Source organism: Gorilla gorilla, chromosome 8, assembly GCF_029281585.2.
Source record: "Gorilla gorilla gorilla isolate KB3781 chromosome 8, NHGRI_mGorGor1-v2.1_pri, whole genome shotgun sequence".
In the NCBI taxonomy this organism is placed as follows: Eukaryota; Metazoa; Chordata; class Mammalia; order Primates; family Hominidae; genus Gorilla; species Gorilla gorilla.
In genome coordinates, this window is record NC_073232.2 from 28,319,021 (window position 1) to 28,339,724 (window position 20,704).

Genomic DNA, 20,704 nt, shown 5'->3' on the forward strand with positions numbered 1-20,704 from the left:
GTGTGTATAAATCACGTTTTCCTTTGTATTGCTTAGTCATGTTTCATGCTATTGAGGTAACATACCCTGGTGCTATTTTCCAGAGCGATTGCATCGTGTCACACTACCACCAATAATGTACACAAGAACAAGTGTTTCCACGTCCTTGTGATGATTTGGTGGTGTTACTATTTCATTTTTATATTACTCTTCTTATAACTGAGGAGTAATATCTCACCATGGTCTTAATTTGCACTTTCCCAATAGCTTGTAATGTTGAATATTATTTCCTGTGCTTGTTTATAATCCATATATCCCCTTGGCTGAAATATCTCTTTTGCCCATTCTCTAATTAGACTTCTTTTTAACTTGTTGAGTTTTGAGAGTTCTTTACACGTTATGGGTATAAGTCTTTTAACAGATATGTGAATGGCAGATATTTTCTTCCCGGCTTTGGGTTGTCTTTTTTGTTCTCTTAACAGGATCATTTGCACAGCAAACATTTTTAATGTTGATGAAGTTCAATGTATTGATCTTTCCTCTTCCAGATCATGCTTTGATATCACATCTAAGAATACTTCACCAAGTCCTAAGTCCCTGATTTTCTCCTTTGTGTTCTTTAAAAAGTTGTATGATATTACATTTTACATTTAAGGGTATGAATCATTTAGTTAATTTTAGTCTAAAGTGTCAAATTTGGTCACAGTTTCTTTATTTTTGTGTTTGCCTATAACCAACTACTCCAGCATCATTGACAAGACTGTCCTACTTTTATTTAATTGTTTTTGTACCTTTGTCAAAAATTAGTTGTACTTACATGGAGCTATTTCTGGGTTCTTTTCTGTTCTATTGATCTAGGTATCTATTCCTCCACCAGTACAAGACAGTCTGGTTAACTAAAGCTGTATCATAAATCTTGAAATCAGTTAGATTAATTCCTCCTAATTCATTCTTCTTATACAAAATTGTTTTAGTTATTCTAGTTCCTTTGACGTTCTATATATATTTTATAAAAATATATATCTACAAATTATTTTGATGGAACTATGATAAAAATTGCATTTAATACCATGTCAATTTGGGGAGAAGTCATATTTTTAATATATTGAGTTTTCCAATCATGAGCATAGTAGGTTTCTCCCCATTATTTAGATCTTTGATTTCTCTCATCAGCATTTTGTAGTTTTCAGCATACAAATTCTATGTATGTCTTACAACATTTGCACCTATTTCATTTTTTGAAGGATTATAAATGGTATTATATATTAATTTTATTTCTGTCTTCATTTCTTGGATTCAGAAATAAATTTTAATTATTTAATTTTCCTTAATTCATATGGTATGTCAATCTTGTGTCCTGTGACCTTGCTGACTCATTTATTAGCTATCAGAGTTTTGTAGATTTTCTTTGTGGACAGTCATGCCTTCAGAAAATAAAAATGGTTTTTAAGTTTTTCCCTCCTTCCCTCCCTCCCTTCCTCCCTTCCTCCTTCCCCACTTCCCAGTACACTCCTTAGTTTTTCTTTGTAGACAGTTGTGCCTTCAGAAAATAAAAACGGTTTTTAACCAACCTCCCTCCGTCTGTCCCTCCCTCCCTTCCTTCCTTCATTCCTTCCTTCCTTCCTTCCTTCCTTCCTTCCTTCATTCCTTCCTTCCTTCCTTTCTTCCTCCCTTCTTTCCTTTTCTTGAGATAGGAACTCACTCTGTAGCCCAAGCTGGAGTACAGTGGCACAATCTTGGCTCACTGCAACCTCCACCTCCCAGGTTCCAGTGATTCTGGTGCCTCAGCCTCCTGAGTAGTTGAGATTACAGGCATGCCCCACCATGCCTGACTAATTTTTGTATTTTTGGTAGAGATGGAGTTTCAACATGTTGCCCAGGCTGGTCTCAAACTCCTGGCCTCAAGCGATCCACCCACCTCGGCTTCCCAAAGTGCTGGGATTACACGCAAGAGCCACTGTGCCCGGCAGGTTTTAAGTCTTTCTTAGTTTAAGCTCATTGAAACAGGGATGTAACATTTAGACTTTTGTATAGTATTTATTGTACTCAATTACAATTAATCCTAAATTTTTCATCTCCATCCTAGCACTTAACCCATTCTATTAAAATGTGAGAGAACTCCATTAGGACATGCTTATTGATGAACCAGCCCCAGCATCTATTACATTGTTAAATTAGTTGATCAAATGAAACACCAACCAGTAAAGGAATCATTTCTATAACTTCCCTGACTTGGCTGACAGTGGAGGTGGAAGGAAGTCACCTAATTCCTGTTTCAACATTTTCATAAAAGAGAATACATTGACTCATACCAAAGGCCTTTTCAACTGTCAGGTTTCCCTGTTGTAATAGTGTTTTTCCCAATATGAATCCACGTTTCCATATTTTCCCAGTATGGATTTTGAGTATACTCCCTAAATGGAACAACAAAGCCTGAATGACAGCACATCTGTTTGCATGGGTTACTGAAGCCCACTGTGCAAATTTACTGCTCAGAAAAAAAATATATTCCTGTCAAAATATTACTGCTTATTGACAATACACCTAGTCACCCAAGAGCTCTGATGGAGATATAATGGGAGATTAATGTTGCTTTCATGCCTACTACCACAATATTCATTTTGTTGTCCATGAATCAAGGAGTAATTTTGACTTTCAGGTTTTACTATTTAAGAAATACATTTTATAAGGTGACAACTGCCATAGGGGGTGATTCCTTTGATGGATCTGGGCAAAGTAAATCTAAAACGTTCTGGAAAGGATTCACCATTCTAGATGCCATTAAAAGAACATTTGTGATTCATGGCAGAAGGTCAAAATGCTAACATTAATAGGAGTATGGAAGAAGTTGATTTTAACCTTCGTGGATGACTTTGAGGGCTTCAAGATTTCAGTGCAGGAAGTAACGCAGATGTAGTGGAAATAGCAAAAGAACTAGAATTAGAAGTGGAGCCTGAAGATGTGTCTGAATTGCTGCAATCTCACGATAAACTTGAATAGAAGAGGAATTGCTTCTTAAAGATGAGCAAGAAGTGGTTTCTTGAGATGGAATCTACTACTGGTGAAGATTCTGTAAACATGGCTGAAATGACAACAAGGGATTTAGAATATTACAACTTAGTTGATAAAGCAACAGTAGGGTTTGAGAGGACTGACTTCCAGTTGAAAAGAAGTTCTTCTGTAGGTAAAAGGCTATCAAACAGCATCACATGCTACAGACAGGTCTTTGGTAAAGAGTCAACCAAGGTAGCAAACTTTACTGTTGTCTTATTTTAAGAAATTGCTACAATAGCCAACTTAGTAGCTACCTTCAGCAACCACCATCTTGAGCATTCAGCAACCATCAACATTGAGGCAAGACCCTCCATCAGCAAAAGCATTTTGATTCACTAAGTGTTCAGGTGATAGCATTTTTTGGGAATAAATTATTTTTAATTAAGGCATTTACATTTTTAGACATAATGTTACTGCACTTTTAGGACACTGTAGTATCGTGTAAACATAACTTCTATATGCACTGAGAAACCCAAAATTTCATGTGATTTGCTTTATTGTGATATTCACTTTTTTGCAATGGCCTAGAATTGACAGAGAAATACATTAGAGGTGTGCCTGTGTATCCACATACACATGAATTTAGATGGAGAGAATGGGGAAAATATAAACATTTGTGAACTTGGTTAAAGGGTAAATGAAAGATATTTTTATTATTCTTGCAACTTTTTTGCAAGTTTGAAACTATTTCAAAATAAAATTTTGCAAAAATATTGTTAAGAAAATGAGAAATGCTAACTTGAAAAAAACTCAAATGATAAGTCCAAGAATGTATACATATGTAGCTAACCTGCACATTGTGCACATGTACCCTAAAACTTAAAGTATAATAATAATAAATAAAAAATAAAAAAATAAAAAAAGAATATTCTTTTTAAAAGTAGATATAGTAGATAAAATTTTACTAATTTTTAATTTAAAAAAGGGAAGATACAAATAAATGTAGTTTTGCTAAAGGAGACATATAAAGGATATAGAGAACAATAACTCTGTGCTAATTTGCAAATGTCAATGATATAGTTAATTTTCCAGGGGCAAAATAACCAAAATTAACTAATAAAGCAAAAAACCTGAAAAGACCATTAACTATCAAATAAGTTATCAACAAATGTCCTCCAGTTCTTTCTCCTGGGATAGATATTGCGGAGTTCTATCAAATTTTAATGAACTAATAATGCCCAAAGAAACTATTTAAACCATATGAAAAGATGGAATTTATTTTATTAAGCTAATATATCACTGATAATGAAGCCTCCAAAAATTAGACAAGTGATATTCAAACATCCTGTGAATATACATGCAGAAAAGCTTAAAATGCTAGCAAACTAAATTCATCATAATATATATAGTATATACATAGTAATATATCATGCACTTTGAGATGAAGATCTTATATAACATTTTAAGTGTATTTTAATGTCATAATGTGTTAATGTACCCAAATCACTGAAGAAAAGAGTAGCAAGCTGATAGGTGCTGAAAATACTTGTTTAAATTAAGCAACCATTTCTTACGACATGCAGAGCATGCATACGGTTATTTTAACACATTAAAGCTGATCTAACAAATTAATGTAGGGAACAGTGAAAATACTTATATTAAAATCAAGAACGTGTCAAAGTATCTACTATTAGTATTACTATTTAATATTGTTTTTGTGGTTCTGGTCAATATATAAAACATGAAATGAAATCAAGGATACTCAAATTATAATTATTTTTGAATGATATGATTATATAGTGCAAAAGCCCAAGATATTTACCTTTAAACAAGTAAATATTTAAGTAACTGGGTTGTATAATGTCCACTGAAAATTTGTGGACACCTGATCACCTGGAATTTTAAACTCATGGTCACCTGGAATCTCAGAATGTGACCTTATTTGGAAATAGGGCTTTTGCAGATGTCATCTAGTTAAAGTCCTGCTGGATAAAGGTGGGACCTAATTCTGTGACTTGTGTACTTATCAGAAGAGGGAAAATTGGGCACAGACTGACAGAAGATGATGTGAAGACAAACTGGGAGAACGACATGTGATTGATGTGATACGTCTACAAGGCAAGGAACACTATGATGGCCTGTAGCCACCAGCAGCTATGAAGAGGCAAGGAAGGATTCTTCTCTGTAGCCATCAGAGAGAGCATGATGCTGCCAACACCTTCATTTCAGACTTCCAGTCTGAAAATGAAATCAGAGAAAAAAATTCTGTTGATTTGAGCCATCCAGTTTGTGATACTTTTGTTATGCAGCCCTAGGAAACTAATACCTAGCTTCTGTAATTATGCCTTTTGCTTTCGTGTCTTAACATCAGGATTTGAAAATCTTGTCCTGTATAATTAGCATAGTGTTCTACAATACGTTAATAGTTCTGCCAAAGAAAAAGATTCCTTAGTCAAATAAATTGGGAATATACTCTGTTGTATAAAGAAATAGTTTGCATATTGTGGGAATTCTCAGAACCTTTAATATATTAGCATCTTTTAAAATCTTTCAAAGAAAGATAAAATTTATAGAATTGATCCCATTCATTTGAATGCAGAATCTTCTTCCTCTGAATGACAAATTGACACCTGTAGGACATTCACATTCAGATGAACAGTTAAAGAAGTGATGAACTACATCATGTCATAATACATCAAGAATAATCACACTAAATTGAACGACTGCCGTCTTCATGTTGGTACCAACTCACAGAGGAAGGAGTCTCTTAGAGAATTTTTTCTATAGATACATGTACTTTCTTATCCCATTGTATTTGTAAAATTGTTTTATTTTAGCTCTCACCCCTAACTGCTGCATCCCACATTATCAAAGGGAATAGTACTAAAGGAGCTGTGTGTGGTATCCTCCTTCAGCCCATAGCTCTGCTACTTACTGTGGAATACTAAGCAAAGTTTAATTCTGAACTTCAACTTTCTCATCAACCAAAATAAGAATAATAACTATTATATAGAGACGAAGTGAGGATTAAATGAAATGACAGATATAAAGAGAATGTTTTAGGACCTGGCACACATTATATTTAATACCCACTACCCCTCTTTTCCTATTTTCCTAAATGTGCTTTATTTATAGAATATGCTGAATAAATTTATATTGAATGAATACATGAATATAATGGTGCGATTTTAATTTTTTGAGTTTGATGGTAGGACCTCAAAAGGAATTATGTTATGTTCCTTCAAAATATGCCTTTTCAAATGAGGCATATTTTGTACCTGTAAGAGATATTGATCAATGGACAAATTATAGGATTTGGAAAGGTAGAAATAGTTTGATTGATGACACAGCTTTAGACAAAGGTGATCATTGTCTTCCTGATGGCACAGGTATCTGATATTGGCATTAATTGCACCAGAAATGCCAGGAATTGGCATCAGTTCCGAAGACTATGTGCTACTTTTTTTTACCTGGTGCCTATAGGAAATAATAGGATATGAAATTATAAGTTGTTCCCCCTCATCACAGTGATGTGAAATTCAAACTACTTATTTTTGCTTATTTTATTTTCCCCACTGGTATATTAGAAATAAACTTTCCAAGGAAACATAACTTCAAAACAAGGGAAAAGATCAAAAGAAAAATATGATTTACATTATAAAGATCTATTTAGCAGTGTTTACATGAATAAAAATATCAAATCTGTTTTTCAGCAGCACACGTTATTTTCTTGTACAAATGGCCTCTCTAGATGCTGCTCTATATGCTAATATATTTCCCACAGGCTGCTAAATTTTCCAACACAAGGCAACTGAATTATTTACTTCATTTTATAGTTCTTAACTAAGACAGCAGTTCATATTCTAAACTAGATGCTGAGTTGGGGTTCGTTATTATTTTCCTGACATCTACTCCCCAGTCCTTTGAAAGGATACTTAGAACTTCAGTATTCTATACTACAAGAGGTTATAAGTATTATAGTCTATTCTAGGAAAAAAAATTACAAAATACATTTCAAATGGCATTTGAAAACTGAATTAGCAGTTAGATTTTTAAAAGGCATTCTCTTCATTTGATGACATAAATTATGACAGAAAATGTATCTCTATCCTTGAAGACATTACAAATTTGTATTGACTGTTAAACAATTTAGAAAAACAAATTATTAGTCTTGATGTTTTCTTGAAGTAATCTTTTTTTTTTAGTTCTTTCAACAGCTAAAAATGATTATGTTAAGCCCTTTTTCTTTATTGTACAAGTTTCTTGCTCAGAGGTGTAATAAAGTTAGCTTACATTTTATGTTAGTATTTTCTTATATATCCCCAAATGACATAGAAACAATGGTAAAACTCGTATGTTTTCTTTTTTAATTTTTAAAATTTAATTATTTGTAGAGACAAAGTCTCACTTTGTTGGCCAGGATGGTCTTGAACTCCTAGCCTCATGTGATCCTCCCACCTTAGCCTCCTAAAATGTTGTGATTACAGGGGTGAAACACTCCACCCAGCCTCATATGCTTTCATATTCTCCACCTTATAAACTACAAAGAGTAATTGGTTTATTTTGCACCTTGAGACAATTTTATCTGACTTGGGATAACTATAAGAATGTATCTATACAGAAACAAACAAACAAAAACCTCACTGATTTGATGCCAAGTGCAATAGAACTTGGACATTCTTAAAGAGTCATATGTAATAAAACAGAGTACATGATTTGTCCAGGAATTACCATAGCATCTGTGGGGTTATCTGCCTTTCTTTGGCTTGTGCATTGGAGAGCAGATCCCTGAGTGTTTTGATGACAGAATCATTCTTGCCCTCATTTGCCTTAAAAATTTTGAACAGTTGTTTAAATGAGGCTTATTTAAGAGAGAAACATTTATCTGAAGACATATCAACATGCTACCCTAGGTTCTTTTCAAGTTTTTTTAATATTCGGACATTTATTTCACTTATGATTTTACAGATTTTTATTTCAGTTGTAATATTCAAGAAGAACTTCATAAAGAATTATTGTCATTAAAGAATTCTAAACAGTACATTTTGTTACTTATCAAATTACTCACTCATTGGTTTTTTGTTTTTTGTTTTTGAGATGGAGTCTCGCTCTGTCACCCAGGCTGGATTGCAATGGTACGATCTCACTCACTGCACCCTCTACCTCCTGGGTTCAAGCAATTCTTCTGCCTCAGCCTCCCAAGTAGCTGGGACCACAGATGTCTGCCACCATGCGCAGCTAATTTTGTATTTTTAGTAGAGATGGGGTTTTACCATGTTGGCCAGGCTGGTCTTGAACTCCTGACCTTAGGTGATCCACCTGCCTCAGCCTCTCAACGTGCTAGGATTACAGGTGTGAGCCACCATGCCCAGCCTCCCTCATTGGTTTTATGCAGAATCATGAATATTGACTTAAAAATGAAAAGTATCAAAAGTCCTAAATATATAAATGTATAAGGTATGACACCTTCATACAACAATGCTCAGTTTTATAACATCTTCACTACCATTTTCAGCTTTATAATTTACTTGCAGCATGATAAAAAGATGCTTGTGTAATTACTACTGTCATGGAAATGGGAAAATAAAACAACTTAAGCAGTGACAGTAATAAAATACTTCAAAAAGTACCTGGGAGATAGTGTGGTATTTAATGCAACTTAACATATTTAATTTCTGCAACTTATTTCAATAAGCTCATTCAAATTATCACACCCTTTTACCTCACTTTTCTGTTTCACAATTTTCTCTAAAATAAAGAACTGTTCTAAAAAAATAACTACTATGATAAATGATAACTTTTGCTTGGGGCAGCATTACCCAACCTAAAATGTATTGCAGAATAATAAACTTCATAAATTTCTTATCAAGACCTGAGAAGTGTAGATGAGAAGACAGAATAAATAAATTATATTGACCAAATAGGTATTTAGAGAAGGAAATGTGTGTAATGCTAAAATAGTTTATCAGTTTTGAAACTGGGACCAGATTTGTAGAGAAATGAACTTACAGAAGCCACGGAAATAGCTGTGTGTATCGCAAACCAAAATAGTCTGTTTATATGTTGCTATCAGGATAGCATTATAAAGGTTTCAAATATTACATGATACAGCAAGATCACTGCAGTTTTGAATTGCATGTTTTAAAGTAGGCAAATTTCCATTTTCTGTAACATATATTTGGAAATATTTTCCAGGTACCTCCAGTGGGCGCTGTGATTTCGAATTTGATCTTTGTTCCTGGGAGCAGGAGAAAGATGAGGACTTTGACTGGAATCTGAAAGCTAGCAGCATCCCTGCAGCAGGCACAGAGCCAGCGGCAGATCACACTTTGGGAAATTCATCTGGTCATTACATCTTTATAAAGAGTTTGTTCCCTCAGCAGCCCATGAGAGCTGCCAGAATTTCAAGTCCAGTTATAAGTAAGAGAAGCAAAAACTGCAAGGTATGGGGAAAATCGAACCAACCAACCAAACAAACACAGAATTATTGTGAGCAAGTTGATAAATTGACATACAGAAAATAGAGTGGCTGGGGCCGGAGAAAAGATGAGTTTGAATTTATTCAACTTTGGGTATGTGAGGGAGGGAAAAAATGAAGTTCAGAATGAAAGGGAAGGATTGCTGTAACTGTTGGAAGAATTTCTCCTATGGATAAATTCCATGGATACTGAAGTTTGGAAAACTGTTGGGAAATTCCATGGTTGTTATTCACAACCATGTATAATACAGAAGAAGTAAGATATCAGTTGTTTTCTCTTAAGAAGTTTAGTACTTATTAAAACTATGGAAATTTTACAAACAGAAACAGAATTAAACAACAGTCAGTATATAATTAAATATCTCCAAGAATGAATATTAGAAATAGTTAGAGCCACAAAAAAAATTAAGTAAGTCTTCATGAAAAACAAAACAAAAAGGACCCTGAACTTATTCCTAAAACAAGTAGAATAATTTCTATAAGCAGGAAGAAAACATGACTTGGTCATAAGCCTGTGAAAAAATCATGAAAACATCTATGGAGAATTAAAAGTATAAGTAAGGTTGTATGGCTCTTTGGGAAAAGCAGCAGCCTCATACGATAACTATGTATTTACAGGGTTTTCCACCTTCCTTTGTTTATTGTTTGCTTGTTTGTTTATATTCCATAAAAGACTTGAGTTAGCTAGGCTAGGAACTACATTTAGCTTTACATATAGTACAAATTAAGTGTTCAGAGATCACAAGCACTCAGAGATCTCTTGCTTACAAGAGATGGATACAGAAATAAATATGTTTACAATAAGAAATGCAGTGTGTAATTTCTGAACACATGTATTCTGACTAGAGTGTTCCCCAATGTTTGAACTCCAAAAAGCAAACAAATTACATCCAGAAACTTTCTTCCCTTCCCTTCTCCTTCCCTTCAACAGTCTCACTCTGTCGCCCAGGCTGGAGTGCAGTGGTGTGATTTCAGCTCACTGTAACATCCACCTCCCAGGTTCTAGTGGTTCTCCTGCCTCAGCTGCCTGAAGAGCTGGGATTACAGGCGTGTGCCACCATCCCAGCTAATTTCTGTATTTTTAGTAGAGATGGGGTTTCACCATGTTGCCCAGGCTGGTCTCGAACTCCTGACCTCAGGTGATCTGCCCACCTTGACCTCCCAAAGTGTCGGGATTACAGGCGTGAGCCACTGCGCCCAGCCCAACTTACACTTCTCTGTGCCTGTGTCCACAACTGACGGAGCCCTAACCATGGGAGAGAGACATATCAAATAATTTTTACCACTGCCATAGTATTAATACATGTTAAACTTTTACTTTGTCTTAAGAGTTTTTCTGTCTCATTGTGAGTTGATTTTATAGTTTAACTCTCATAGAGCAATTTCATCTATCACATAGACAGTGAAGATTTTTCTGTAAGGAAAGTGACATGATCAGATGAGAGTTTTAGTGACAGAACTTGGTCAGCAGTCTAGAATGAAAGTAAATCATACAAATCTACTTTGGCAAAAATTGAGTTTTTATCAAGTATAGTTTTTATCTGTTTTTGCTATCTTCCAGATAACTTAGTACTTTCTCAGGAATAAAACCCAAGCACACCAGATTTTCTCTATGTTGGGTATATATCTATAAATTTAGCTTTATACATCTATAGATATTCTGAAAATCACAAATTAGTTTTAGTCTTATAAACCTAATTAAATATTAAATACAAAATACGAAAATTCCAGGTTGACCTCTAAGCTTTTCTATTTAAACACTTCTAAAAATGTGCAGTGGATTATTGCTTCATACTGTAGTAACTAAGATTTCATCCATTGCTATATTCCCCTGGTCCCAGAACTAGAGTCCCCAATGTTTTAAACATCTGTGTGAGAATAATGAAGTATGCCTAGAAGAAATGTCAAAAAATTAATGATGAATGGTTCATTTTATGAATATTTATGATATAGATTGAATAAAAGCAAGTAAGGAAAGATTGTGCTAGGAAATATTGGGCCTCCTATGTTAAAAATATATTCATCAGCTAAGTAGATTGACCTCCCAGATTTTTATGAGAATCACCTCTGCCCCTTCAGCTTGTGGAATACCTTTCAAGCAGAGATAATCAATTTTTTTTTCTTTGTAGGGGTTGGTGTATAGGAAGGATGCATGTAGAGGGTGATGAGAGAAGAGATGAGACCTTAATGATTTTTTCTTTTTTTTTTTTTTTTTTTTGAAATGGAGTCTCACTTTGTTGCCCGGGCTGGAGTGCAGTAGTGTGATCTCTGCTCACTGCAACCTCTGCCTCCCAGGTTCAAGCAATTCTCCTGCCTCAGCCTCCTGAGTAGCTGGGATTGCAGGCACACACCACCACGCCTAGCTATTTTTTGTTGTTGTTGTATTTTTAGTAGAGACAGGGTTTCACCAAGTTGGCAAGGCTGGTCTCGAACTCCTGACCTCAGGTGATCCACCTGCCTTGGCCTCCCGAAGTGAGGGGATTACAGGTGTGAGCCACCGTGCCTGCCAATGCTTAGAAGATTTTTATTCACTCTCGCTACCCTGTGTTAGGCTTTGTCGTCACCAGATGTTCCCCTTGGAAATAGGGGTGTTGGTGCATCTGTTTGCATGTTAACCTGATGGCATCATTCAGCAAATGACCTGAAGAAGATACAAGTGTATTTACTGAGACATAAAACATATGCCTCATATTTGTTGCACAAATAAGACAAACAAAAGGAGAAGTCCCTCTTTGTAGCTGCAAGGGGTCCTTGCAGAAGTGTGCCACACAGGTGGCCCTGGGATGCTGTCTGAGAGGTTGGCCCCTGACCACTTTGTTTCTCACTCAAATGAGTCATGGTACCCAAGTTTCACCGGTACCAGGACAATCCATAATGATCACAGAGCTCATGTTGGGAAAGTTAGTCCATAGAACAAGTATTTTGGGGTCATAGAATAATAATTAAAGATTTCATCAGTTGGGAGATGGGTAGAGTCACTGCATGGCTCACCCATTCTTGGTTGATCCTTATTGAATTAATGCACTGCATATATGATTTAATGGTGTTCATTTTTCTTCTTGTAGAGTATGATATATGTGACTGCCAGTGTTTCAAACCTGTTTTTTTCCTATGTGCAGAACAGTTTCGTCACTGTTTTCCCTCATTGACACAAATGACAAGACAAAAGCTTTAAAGGCTTTGAATTCCTACTGCTCCTAACCTGTCCTGTTCTTTTCCCAGAATTTTTCCAGACTTTTTTCACTGTGTGACAATCACTCAAAATCTAGTAAATTTCATCTATGCAACATTGAAATATTAATCCCTTAAAATACTTTTTATTAATTTTTACTCAGAGAAAAGCTCCCTGGGTTGCTCTGTGAAGGCCCATTTGTAGCATTTCAAGTAAAATTTGGATAATTACTGTTCTGGGGTTTTGTTGTATTTAAATGGAGCCCAGAGAATCTTACAGAACTGAAAAAGTGTTTCAAGTACAAGAATGGCAGTGGAATAAGCAAAAGAAGAAAAGAAAATAATTTAAGTTTCATGAGATTAAAAATAATCTTCTTTTTTTCCTGTTATTTCTTAATCATGAAAAGTCTTTTTGTATAATGCATAGCAATTTAATGATCTTGTATTCCTTTGACAATGGGCTCTAAGAGTTTATGAAGGAATCTTGCTTTCAGAAGTCACAGAAAGAAAGTAAACTCAGCCCTTTAATTCCTACTAAATATCTATTTGATTCTTCCTCTGCTGTCTCCCATACATTGCAACATATGATTCAAGGCTGGTCTAACTTCACTCAGTGTTAAAGTGCAGACAGAGCAAGAGAATAAACAGGTGTAATTTTCCTCCAGAAATCTGTTAATAAAGAAGAGGGCAATGTGATAGAATTGAAAATAATATCATATTAATTATACTAATCATATCATATGTAATATTCCTATTCTTGATTACAGATTATTTTTCATTATCACATGTATGGAAATGGCATTGGGGCACTCACCTTAATGCAGGTGTCAGTCACAAACCAAACGAAGGTTCTACTTAACCTCACTGTAGAACAAGGCAATTTCTGGCGGAGGGAAGAACTGTCACTGTTTGGTGATGAAGACTTCCAACTCAAATTTGAAGGTAGAGTTGGGAAAGGTCAGCGTGGAGACATTGCACTTGATGACATTGTGCTTACAGAAAATTGTCTATCACTCCATGAATCCATGCAAGAAGAACTGGCAGTGCCTCTTCCAACAGGTACATTCTAATCTGTGTGTGTGTGGTATTTCTGCATGGTGGAAGGTGAAAAGGAAGAAAGAAAATGCAAAAGAAATAGCATAAACATCTAGTAATTTATCACTTTCATAAAGAAAATATAAGATCATTTTAAACTCAAAAAAATATTTCTCAAGCCTTTATTCATAAAAATGTCTTCCACATTTTCTCCAAGTTTTGGTCTGTTTATCAGTTCCTGGCTTCTCTGTTTAGTCACCTTCCTCTTAGATCAATAAAATAAGAGAAGACTCCTTTGTTTGCAGTCTGCTTCAGAATTTAATCCTAAGCAAACATCTATTCACTTCCAATAAAACATAGGTAAATTGAGGACAGAGTTATTCAATTTTAATTAGATATTTTTGTGGTTATGATATTTGCCACCTTCTTCATGGACCCGTGAGCATGCCAATTTGATATTGAAACAAAGCAGATGATTAAATGTGTCCATATGTCCTTTTAACCTAAAATAACCTTTGATAATTTGTTGAAAGAATTTTACTCAAATGTTGAGTTGGCAGATGTTCAATATAATTCCTACAGATACAATGTTGTAAGTAGTAGAATTAGCAAGCACCATTCACCCATATACTATTAAAGGTCTGAGATGAAAATAAACGCAATAAATATTATTAACGAGACAAAGGAGTAAATTTTATTAGCCAGTGATATGATAGATACTACTTTTTTTTCTTTTTTTCTTTTTTTGAGACAGGGTGTAGCTCAGTCACCCACACTGGAGTGCAGTGGTACAATCTAAGTTCACTGCAACCTCTTCCTCCTGGGCTCAATTGATCCTCCTGCCTAGGCCTCCTGAATAGCTGGGTTTACAGGCATGCTCCACCACACCTGGCAAATTTTTGTGTTTTTTGCAGAGATGGGGTCTCACTATATTGCCTAGGTTGGTCTCAGACTCTGGGGCTCAAGAGATCCACCTGTCTTGGCCTCCTGAAGTACTGGGATTATAGGCATGAGCCACCATGCCCAGCAGATATTAATTTTTTAAACCATGAGTTTAGTGTAGAAAACAGAAGTGTGGTTTCATTGATATTTAAATTATATTTATTATAATTGATGAATATAAAAATGGTTTATTAAGAGCAAACTAATTTGTTTGCTCTGGCTTGTAACGTAGTAGGTGGAATGGGCAGTGTTGCCACTTCTGCCTTCCCTGTTTATTTCAAAGCAAGTATTTTCATTTGGTTACAAGCAAGTTTCTAGGTAAATGTTTACCATTTGACAATTAGTTAAGCAGGCTCTTTGCCTGACAGGCTTCTAACACTATATGGAATAGTATAAAGGAAACCAAATAAACATTTTAAGACTGTAATGAAAGGGAAATATACATAGGTGGATTTAATGCAAAGGTAATTGACCTGCCCAAGATACTCTACTTCTCCAAGAAAAGCTTTGCCTTTAATTCTGTGTGGGATGTTTGATGGCAGATATAGGTCTTATATAAGTCTGGTCCTTTGAAGAGTAATTATTTGATCATAATAAAAAATAATCTTGTAGCATCCAGTTGGTGGGGGAGCAAGAGTTTTCTGGTGGTTTTGTTTGTTTGTTTGTTTGTTTGTTTTTTGTTTTTTGGTAGAGACAAGTTTTCGTTATGTTGGCCAGGCTGGGCTCAAACTCTTGAGCTCACAGCGATCCACCCGCCTCAGCCTCCCAAAGTCCTAGGATTACAGGCATGAGCCACATGCCCGACTCAAGGAAGCAACATTAAAAAAAAAAAAAGTTAAACCACTTTAAAATTTAGTAAGCAACTACTGAGTGGGATACTAAAGGAACAAACCAATCTTGTTGGGGATTTTAAGACTTTAAACTAGTAAAATCTTGAATGAGGTCATATTTTAGGAAACCTGCAACAGGAAAATTTTAAAGTATGTACAAAATAGTATTGATTATAAACTAATTACAAATTAAGGCCACAGATGAATCATACCAGAGCTCTTTGAATATCATAATATTTGAGGGGGTGTATTAAAATTTTTAATGAATATAATTTGTTTTAAAAAAAATTGCTCTTAAAAATAATACAATATGGCAAGTGGGTAGGAAAAAAAGTCTTGAATAACTTTAATATTGAGTAGGATGTAACTAAATACCAGGAGAAATATTTAAATATTATGCAGTACTGAACACTAGATTGCATTCCTTCAATCTAACTGTATTTTTGTATCCATTAACCAACCTCTCTTTATCTCCCCATCCCCACTACCCTTTCCAGCCTCTGGTAACTACCATTCTACTCTCTACCTTTGTGGGATCATTTTTTTTAGTTCTCGCATGTGAGTGAGAACACGTGATATTTGTCTCTGTGCCTGGCTTATTTCACTTAACATAATATCCTCCAGTTCCATCCATGTTGCAAATAGGATGAATATAATTAACAATAATTTACTGTATATTTCCAAATAACTAGAGGAATGAATTTGGAATGTTCCCAACATTTAAAAAAATGATAAATGTTTGAGGTGATGGTTATCCCAATTACCCTGATTTGATCATTACACATCACATGCTTGTATCAAAATGTCACATGCCCCCTATAAGTATGTACAGCTATTGTGTATCCATAAATATTAAAAATAAAAAAGAAATTTGGAGAAAAGTAAGCAGAAAAACTTTTATGAGGTTGTAGTGAAAAATAAAACATTCAGCTGAGGATATCTAATTTGAAATGTATTTATAGGATGCTCAAGAATTTGGAACCACACTTAGAGCTCATAGGAGGGAAAGATCCCTTCAGTTTGTAGGGCAGGGGCAGTGGAATTTGAGCCCTGGAGGACCAGATAAAGGATATGGTTGTGAGAGTGCTGTAGGCAGGCTGAATGGCATAAGAAAGAACAGGGATGGTTCGTGCACACTGCAGGGTGGGCTGTGGGTGATGATTTGGCTGAGGTGGGCACCTTATGTAGCTATCTGAGATATTACAAAGGAAATAGAGCCAAATTGTGGACCACCTTGAGTATCAGTTTAATTTTTTCTCAAAATGAACCTACATTGAAAAGATATTAAATGGTCTTAGAAAACAAACAATAAACAAGAATTTAATATAAGAATATGAAAAGTTAATATAAAAGGTTAATTATATTAAACATTAATATAATTTATTACATTAAAATAAAAAAGAGTATTCATATAAAGTGTGATAACTTGTGGGAATGTCTGCAGTAGGAAGACTCCAAGAAAAACAACTGAATGCCTTTATTTCTATGATTAGGAGCGTTCTGAAAATTGAGGCGAGATACTGCAATATTTGTATAGCTATCTCAGCTGTAAAGCTTACATTCAAGCAGATAATAAATAAATGCATGTGGAGTTCACTTTCCTATAAGCTACTTGATGTACCTTTAACTGTGCCTTCAGAAACTAAAAGTATATACTCATTTCTTGGTAAAAGTGAAATGCTAAACTTGGTTTAGAGACTCAAGCTGTGAAATGATTCTGAAACACCTTAACTTCACTGTGAGTTTAGAAGACTGCAGGAGTCTGATATTTTTAGGGAAGAACATATATTATACACATATATATATATGATATATATTAGCTAAGCATATATATATGTTGAATATATATATATGCTGAGGTTATATATCATATATATAATATATATATACACTGGGGTTAGGGTTGGAATGCAGACAATGTAAGTCACTCTAAATATTTTAAGCAGAGTGTAATTCGGTGGAGACAATTTTATACGTGTAAATTGTTGAAATGGTTGGATGAATGAGCTCTAATGAGGTCTTCTAGAAATGGCTCCCAGAATTGGCTCTCCGTAAGACCAACTACCACTACAGTAGTTACAGGACATCTTTCTTGGTGAGATATATTTATGTCTGTATGTATATCTATATCATTTATATCTATATGAAGTTACAGAACATCTTTCTTGGTGAGGTATATCTACATGTAAATCTGTAACTATATCTAACATCTGTCTGTGTCTATATGGAGGGGAGGATAAAGCCAGAAGTGGGAATAGTGGTATCTTGAACAAATGAAAAGGCAGCATGTTTCTTTTGATGTTTATGGAAGTTGGTGCAAGCGAGTTAAGGAATACCATGAATTTCTAATAGAGTCACAATGTGTAAGCCACATATTTGCTTTTACATTTTCTAATAGTCACATTTTTAAAAACGAAATTAATTTTAATAATATATTTTAATTTGATCTACCCAAATTTTACCAGCTTAACACAAAATCAGTATAAAGTATTAATGAGATATTTTGCATTCTTGTTTACATACTAAGTTTTTAAATCCAGTGTGTATTGTACACTCACAGCACTTCTCAATTTGAATTAGTCACATTTCAATTAACCCAGTAGGTACTCATGGCTATTGGTTACCCCAGTGAACAGCAAAGGAGATAAAATCAGCACTCTAGGGCACTTTTGGGCCTGTCTCTGACAAAAGAGCTCCATTAGTTGATGTGATATTTGTAAATTTCCAATAATTTCAGCTATTTTCCTATTTAATAGAAGTATAAAAATGTACCTTGCCAGGCACGGTGGCTCACACCTGTAATCCCAGCACTTCGGCAGCCTGAGGTGGGCAGATCATCTGAGGTCAGGAGTTCAAGACCAGCCTGACCAACATGGCAAAACCCCATCTCTACTAAAAATACAAAAATTAGCCAGGCATGGTGGTGGGTGCCTGTAATTCCAGCTACCTGGGAGGCTGAGGCAGGGAGAATTGCTTGAACCTGGGAGGCGGAGGTTGCAGTGAGCTGAGATCTTGCCGCTGCACTCCAGCCTGGGTGACAGAGTGAGACTCGGTCTGAAAAAAAAAAAAAAATGCACCTCAAGTTCAAATGTGAAAGCACAGGCACCATGTTCTAGTGGATTAGATATTAATATCAGACTCTCCTCTTATTAGCTATTTTTACCCAATGTATCTGAAACACAGTTTCCTCATCTATAAAGCAGAGATAATTTCCACATGTTTCTTAGGTTCTAAGACTCTTAAGAATTAAAAGAGGTAACTGCCCATGTAATTTACTTAATGTCTGGCATATGGTATTTATTTTTCAACAAAAAATCTCATTTTACATTATCCTGTATTTTTTATATCTCTACCTGTATTCTTCAGGTGGTGTAAACATTTGACAGTAAACCTTATTTGCATTTTATTAAGAACATGTTTCTTTTATTTGCTTTGGCAAAATTATATTTCTTGCAGATATCACAAGCATATCCTTATTTTATATTACATTGTAACTATAAAATCTTATTATTTATTGAAAACATCTCTTATTTTTGATGTCTCATGAGTAGTGTATGTGTGTGTATCTTTAGAATGTTTAATGATTCTTAATTTCTCATTACTGCAAAAACACTTAACTTGGAATTTGCACAGAGTAAACTGGGATAAATGGCATTATGTTCTAGCAACAGTAACAACATCCGTTAAACTTTTGGAAATGACTCTGGTTCACACAGACTTTTCATCTGTATTCATGTGTGTAGGCTAACAACTCCATCAAGGATAGCTTAAAATAGAAAAGACAAGAGGGGAAAAATGTATATATTTAGGAAGATGCAATTGAGCAGAATCTGGAATCAGTAATTCTGATTAATCAAAATAGACCCAGGGCTTTATTAGCAAAAGTAATATTAAATTATTATTAAGTCCCTAGGAGTCACATTTAAGAGCTTATCTGGATGGCAATTTTGTTAATTGCTAAATGATGAAGGATAAAAATAATTGTTTTATGAATTTTAATAAGAAAAAGACAACCAACTTTCCTCTTCTAAATGTCCATATGCAAATTCAATCATGGTCATATTCTCTACTTATTGACAGATATTTAATAAAACCTATATATATGCAATCAGGGCAGGAGTCAAGTGTGTGTGTGTGTGTGTGTGTGTGTGTGTGTGTGTGTGTGTGTATATCTATGAGTTTAATCACCACAGCTACTTCCAAACAGGAGTTATTCGATACATCTGTTTTGGGATATAACATGGTAATCAATTTCTTTAAAAAATGTATGTAAAACAATGAGGACTGAATAGCTCATCTTTCAGGTCACTCATTTCTCTGCAATATTTAGCAGTGCTTTAAAACTAGTGCCTAGTGATGAGAATGCTGGTGTAGCAACTCAGAGTCCTGAATTAGGAATATCTGACTGGTTGTGTGTGGCTAAATAATTTCGTGAAACCTACATATGCTGTTTAGTGCAAAGTACGTGTTACATTCTGAGATTTAAAGACATAAACTTGGATATTGACACTGCTTACTAACTGTGTGATGTCAGCTAATCTACTTCAGCCTCTCTAATTCCTATCTTTATGTTCTGTACCATTGGGACTGTCGGAATCTACTTCTGAGAGATTTGAAAAATAAATCAGATAGTAACATATAGCACTTTTGGAACAATGTATGGAATATAGTCGGTGTTGTGTGTTACTTTTTATGCCTCTCTTTATTCCTGCTAAGGAGACTATGAAATTAAACTGTACACATGTTGACATTTCTTAAAAGCATATTTTATACTTGCTGTTCTTTCTTCCTCATGTTCTATTCGCTGCTGAAAGCAAGGGTTCAGTTCTCCTTTGCCTTCACTTTCTCTTCAGAAAGAAAAATTGCTTTCAAAAAGTCTCTAAAATTTCTAATTGCTAAATGTGGTGGTTTAACTGATTATACATAATAAGAAATGGAGAAGAAAGAACAGTCACAATAAAGATCCAGAGATAGAAGTGACATGACGGCTACTGATGGACAAAGGAGACAAAGAAGAAATTATAGTTTTGAACGTGGAAAACCTTACAAAACAGAACTGAGATTCAGAGAAGTTGATGAGTTGGCTGGATATGATGTGTGTGAGGGAGAGAAAAGTTCATTTTTAAAAATATTGGCATATTCCACCAAATATTTTCCAAATTAATGTTTTCCCAGTAAAATACTTCTTGGTTTTTAATATCCAAATTTCACAGAATGCCTCTTTTTGCTTTTGGTTTTTGACTAATATCTGTATTGGAAATACATATTGACATCA

At 34.8% G+C, this 20,704-nt stretch overlaps 1 protein-coding gene across 1 annotated transcript in view; it reads left to right on the forward strand.

The window, feature by feature from the left end:
- The window catches only part of MALRD1 (MAM and LDL receptor class A domain containing 1), a 689,301-nt gene that overhangs the window by 294,091 nt on the left and 374,506 nt on the right, over positions 1 to 20,704 (forward strand). Inside the window, exons 25-26 of the mRNA XM_055354139.2 lie at positions 9,169 to 9,416; positions 13,390 to 13,681. Of these exons, the coding sequence (XP_055210114.2) occupies positions 9,169 to 9,416; positions 13,390 to 13,681 (540 nt within the window). The remainder of the gene's footprint in view (positions 1 to 9,168; positions 9,417 to 13,389; positions 13,682 to 20,704) is intronic.